This window comes from Durio zibethinus, chromosome 4 (assembly GCF_047325235.1).
Source record: "Durio zibethinus cultivar Kanyao isolate XHJ-2024 chromosome 4, ASM4732523v1, whole genome shotgun sequence".
Lineage (NCBI taxonomy): Eukaryota > Viridiplantae > Streptophyta > Magnoliopsida > Malvales > Malvaceae > Durio > Durio zibethinus.
Window position 1 is genome coordinate 4721660 of NC_143165.1, and position 5949 is coordinate 4727608.

Consider the following 5949-nt stretch of genomic DNA (forward strand, 5'->3'; position numbering starts at 1 on the left):
TAGAACGAGAAAGCTCCTCTTACCCTAAACTTTTATGTATAATATATATATATATATATGTATATATATTAAGAATGCAAAATATTATCAACAAAAATAAGATGTTAACTAAATATAGTTTTAGCTAAAAGAAATTCATCTTATAAATCTGTATCCTAAATAATTCAAGTTGAAATCATCAAAATCATAACAAATTATTTTTTAGTACCTTTGAATACTGAAAGCAAAAGAAATAAGAACATATGCTATGAACTTTTCTATATGTATGACTTAACCATCAATCAATAATAAGATCAATTGGAGAAAGATTTCGCTAAAGATTTTACTAGTATGACAACGAGGAATGAAATGCTAACAGGTCGGGCTGGTTAATAAATTTGAAATTTTCTCTTAACATATGATGTCCTTATCACCAAAATGAAAAACCTCCCTCACCTTAAACTTTTTAAAACCCAAACTGCAAATATTTGACATTTGTATGAAGGTGCTGCAAATAATTCCCAAAAGAACACGTATAAGCAGCAGGCATTTAGTACGTGGCCAAGGACCAAGCCACCCACAAAACTTACCAAGCTTGGGGTACCCATGGCTTACAGTTGACCATCTTAATTACATGCGCATGTTTTTCCGGTCTCCGTTGATCATCCTCACCTCTGACTGCTCGATCATCCACATCTTGGTTTCTGCCACACACCACCGCACGCCTTAGCAGAAACCCTTTCAGCTTGTTGCTCTTATTCTTCTTCCCACCATTCAATACCATTTTCTTTTGGTAATCCCTATCTATGCACAGTAAATCATCGTAAAATTTGATTCCACTGAACTCAATGAGGTGGCCAAGTCGCTTGGAAATGCTTTCGATTTCATAGGAATCGAGGAGAGAATTCTGGGTGTGGATTGGATTGGTTGTTTCTGATCCCTTTATGGTTTTGGATGCGTTGTTTCTCATGGCTTCCAGCTTGTAACGTGAAGGCCTACACGGCGCTCGTGTTGTTTGTGTGATATCGAATTCTCGCATGGGCTTCTCATCCGACCCTGAACCATGCTGGTACCATGCCCATGCAGCAGCTTTTACCAGCGCCAATTCGTCGAGGCAACTTCTATTATTTTTCTTCTCCATAGGAAAATTGTCATTTGGCTTTGGAAATGGCAGTTGGTACGTGTTTTAGCTTCTGAGTTTCCCAACTTTTTCTTAGTGAAATTATGTAATCTGAAGACGTGTCTCGTTGGTATCCAAATTGGGTTTTGCATTGTTGTCATAATTGAATGAGACCATTCAATGAAAAAGGAATTGGGCACCACTTGAAGGTGAAAGGTAGGTAGAAGTTGTGTTCATATAACGTTGAAGTAGTTTTCTTCTAATTATTCTCTCAATTTATTGGGTACTGAGTGTTGAGAAAACGTCTTTTAATTTTGTTTGCATGTGGTGTCTCCCCTCTCCAACAGGAAATATTAGCCCCATATGGAACTTCCACATCCAAGGTGGTTTCTGGATTAGATATGATAATTTCTGTGATGAAAAATACTAGCAATTCGTGTATTTTATTGTATTTTATATGAAAATTATGTATTATGATTTGTATCGATATAAAAAACACTAGCAATTAGTGTATTTTCTTATGTTTTACATAGAAATTATATATAATTTATGTTGATATAAAAAAACATAATATATATTTGTTAAATCTATATCTGTTTTTATTAAAATTTTACATCATGTGTTTTCTCATATTGTTTATGTTATCATTTTATGTTTTAAATTAACATTTTCATTATGAATTTATCCACATCTATACTATGACTCCATTTGTTTCATGAAAAATGACTTTTAAAAAATAATTTCTAAATTTTTAGATATTTGTTTAGTAGAAAATTGGCTAATCAATGAAAAATGACTTACTAATTAATAAAAAAATAAAGCTATTTTTTTGGAAATTTTTTTATGGATTTGAAAAGAATAAGACATTTTCGGAAAGGAGTTATCTATGAATAAAATTATTTATCAATGCTTTTAAGCGTAATTTTACTTATAAATAATATTATATTAATAAGTAATATATTAATCAATATTATTATATTAATAAATAAATATTATATTAATATATTAATAAATAATATAAAGAATAATAAATAATTATATTTTAAGTATTTTTTATATTAACATAATATTTTAATATTAAATATTAATATTAAAATATAGTTATTTTTAAATATTAGTAATTTTATTAATAAATAATTTTAATATACTTTAATAATAAATAATTTTAATATTTTAATAGCTATATTAATATTATTTGAAAAAAAAGATTTTTAAGAAAAAAAACCAAATAAAGAAAAATATTTTTTTAACTTATCCAAATAACAGATAATATTTTTTAATTAAGAAAATATAAACATTTTCCAAAAAATATTTTTCAAAAATCATTTTTTACGAAACAAACAAAACCTATACATTAAAATTATTCCCTAAGTATTAGTTTTGGACACTTGTCCCATATTGAAAAATTATTATTTTATCCTTAATCATTATTAATATTATATCATCACAATCATCACATACCACGTCCAAAGCCTGATTTGAATATAAATATAAAAATATTTGAAATCAAAATATTAAAAGATTTTTAATATTAATGTTTTAAATTTTTAAGTAAAAAACTAAAAATATTCTTTTGATAATATAATAATATATTTGGATCAATTAAATTATGCCTGAGTTTAAAAGATTATGTCTAAGGTCCGATTTAAATAGAATTATTATAATGAGTCGTAAGTAGTCTTTTTCATAGATAGCTCTTTTTTTAAATTTATTTTCCCCTTTTCCAAAGAGAAGACAATTTTCAAAACAAAACCTCATTTTTTATCAATTGGTAAATTATTTTTTATTAACCAACCAATTTTTTACCAAATAAAAACAAATATATATATAAATCAATTTTCAAAAATTATTTTTTGCAAAACAAATGAAACTTTAATATATCATTGTAAAAATCCTTATGTAATGAAAAAAAAGTCAGCTGCAAAATCGTTATCTTTACCTCGTTCATTTTGTTGTTAAAGTATGTGCAACTATTTCCATGGACGTTTAAAATCTCACTTACAAGAAAAGCCTCTAATTAGACAAAGGGAAATACCCCATTGAAAAGTTAATTTCAAATACACAGAGAAATAAAAAGGAGATTAAATGAATATTGTAGTGTTCCTTCAGCATCTAGCGAACTTGAAAGGTGTTTCAAACAAGAAAGATACTTGGCCTTTTACTTCAAGTGCATCACTGATTAACCTTCCAGTTGCAAAACTGCATTTTGCAAATTTAGAACAAATGATGTTCTTGCAGCATAATCCTTAATTCAATATTAGGGTTTCAAATTAATGGATTTCACCAAGGTTCTAATCCAAACGTGAAAGCACATAAGATGAGAAGCCATAATTTACAGCAAAGTACATTAATCTCTAGCTTGGTTTCGAAGTTCTATGAGGTGCATTAAATTGCTGCATTGGATATGAAAGAAAGGGTTCCCGTTACTTAGCCTGAAAGATACGTGAGTCATGAAATTGGGATTAAGTAGAGCGGAATTGATTGGATGTTAAAATTGTGGAAACATCTATTTCTTCCATATTTTGAACTTCAGTTTCATGTAATAATACGGTGATGAATGTAGATTTTTTTTTTTTTTTTGTGTTCACTTATTACAGTGGATGTTTATTGGGTGTTGTACGTTGGCTGGTTGAGTTGTGGTTGGGTATTAGATAGTGGTAGTGAATAGAGTCTTAGAGATTTAAGAAAGATATGTACAAGAAGAAAGGTGTTCAGTAGAAAATTTTGAAAGTATCCAAAAGAAAATTTACCTTTAAATTTTTTTATTTTTCAATTTTTAGGGTGTTCATAAACACCTTATTATTCAAGGATGATAATGTTCAGGTTAAATTAAATTATATTTAATTTATTTTTTTCGAATATTGCATCGTCAATTTAATTTAATTTTTTTAGATATTACATAATATTATAAAATTTTAAAATTTGATTTGAATCCGAATCGATCTTTCATACGATATAAATCAAACCAAATTTTATTGGTTTGGTTCAATTTGGTTTATCAATTTTTAAAATTTATTTTTTTATTTTTTATATATTATTTTAATATAAAATTTTAATATTTGTAAATAGATTTTGATATAAAATAATTATTTTTATTTTATAAAAGTTTAAAATTTATATAAAATCTTATAAAAATATATAATTTGATTCTATTCATTTTTATTAATTTTTTACTTCTCAATTCAAAATCCATATGAACCTAATATATACATTTAATATTTGAATTTAATTTGAATCCAACAATATGATTTCAAATTGAATTTTTATTTTTTTCTCACCCCTACTGGTATTATAACATTTGCATCTACCACTGAAACAATATGCTATTGCTGAAACATGGAAGAATTAAAATCTTAAATTAAAACACTAAGGGTGGTATGAAAGTTCAAGAAGAGAAAAATAAAGGATATCAACCAGTGACAGATCCATTTAGGAAATAAGAAAATTTCGACATCCCAAAATTTTTATTGAACACATTTTTTGTTGACAAAATCAATAAATTTATCGATAATTTATATATACATATATATATATATTATAAATAGACACTTCAAAAAAATTTAGATCCGCCACTTATACCAATACTTTAAACAGTCACAAAAATAGGTAGGAAATTATAAAAGGAAAACGAGCTCTCACGGCAACAAACAACCAATTGAAATCCATCCTCTGGAGTCCTCTTTCAAGCCGAATGCTTTCCAGAATTCCCTTCTTGCCAAAGATAACGGATAATAGCTGTCCATACAAATCTCGACAATGTAGCTTTGAAGGTTTTCACTCTAAAAGTTGAGATTGCCTAACTAAGATCAGAATCCCAGCTGATGCAAACTCTAGAAATTGAAGAAGTGACGAGAACTTTCTGGAGCACACAGTGGTGGATCCATATTTTTTTTTTCGGTGGTATTTATTTATAGTATATAAAAAATTTGTAAACATAAATTTGAAATAATATATTGTTATATTATTACAAATTGTCCACAACAAATTATCAAATCTTGAAAAGAAAAAACAATTGCTTTATTATTCATACTAAAAATATATCCTTCTCAATATAACTAAACAATCATTCAACAAAGAATAAAAAATTTTGAGGGTGTCCAAGAGAATATGAACCTTCAAACTTTCTTATTTTCTATTTTTATGAGTTTCTATGGACACCCCACCTTATAATTTGCATCCACCTCCGGTAACATCTGCTTAGATTAAGCACAAGAAAAAAAAAAACAAAAAAAATAAATGATCTCTGCATTCCTCTTAAGCCTGTCACAAGAAACAAGTTGTCGATTGGACATCAAAACCTCAAGACTTCATCTTGGACAGATTGCTTCTCAGCCTGTCCAAAAATAATAAGACAAGAAATAAAAGAAAAATTAGGCACATTTAGTGAACACCAAACTAAATTATGCCGAGGAACATTGTTTTTCTTCAATCTCAAGTATCAACAACATTGAAATTTCCAGATTTTGAAATAATCCATACAGCACAACTAGAGGAAACATCTGCAGGAGTAAGGAGCTGATATTTTTGCAATATTTCTGAATTGCAATATCTCCTGCAACCCGAGCTACAAATGCTAGCAACTTTAACTTGCCAAAATTCAGTTCTTCTCAATAATAAGCATGGATCCCCGTAACCCAAATCAATGGCGGAGCTACATGGGTCCAGCGAGGACTCCAGCTGAAACGAAAAAAATTCTGAAATTATGTATGTTTTAGATAAAGCTCAAAGAGCCTTCATTGACTTAGTTTATCTATTGTTGAAGCTAGTATTTATTCTTCATGTTCTCGCTCTCATAGTAAAGAAAGCGTTTTTAGCAATAAACATTTTAAAAATTGCTTTGCATAATTTGA

The 5949-nt window shown here is 27.9% G+C and overlaps 1 protein-coding gene across 1 annotated transcript; it reads right to left on the reverse strand.

The window, feature by feature from the left end:
• Positions 1 to 344: 344 nt before the first annotated feature.
• LOC111288522 (uncharacterized) lies at positions 345 to 1537 on the reverse strand. Its single transcript, XM_022879440.2, has one exon. The coding sequence runs from the start codon at positions 1118 to 1120 to the stop codon at positions 566 to 568; it is 555 nt and encodes a 184-aa protein (XP_022735175.1). The 5' UTR covers positions 1121 to 1537; the 3' UTR covers positions 345 to 565.
• Between the last annotated feature and the right edge of the window lie 4412 nt (positions 1538 to 5949).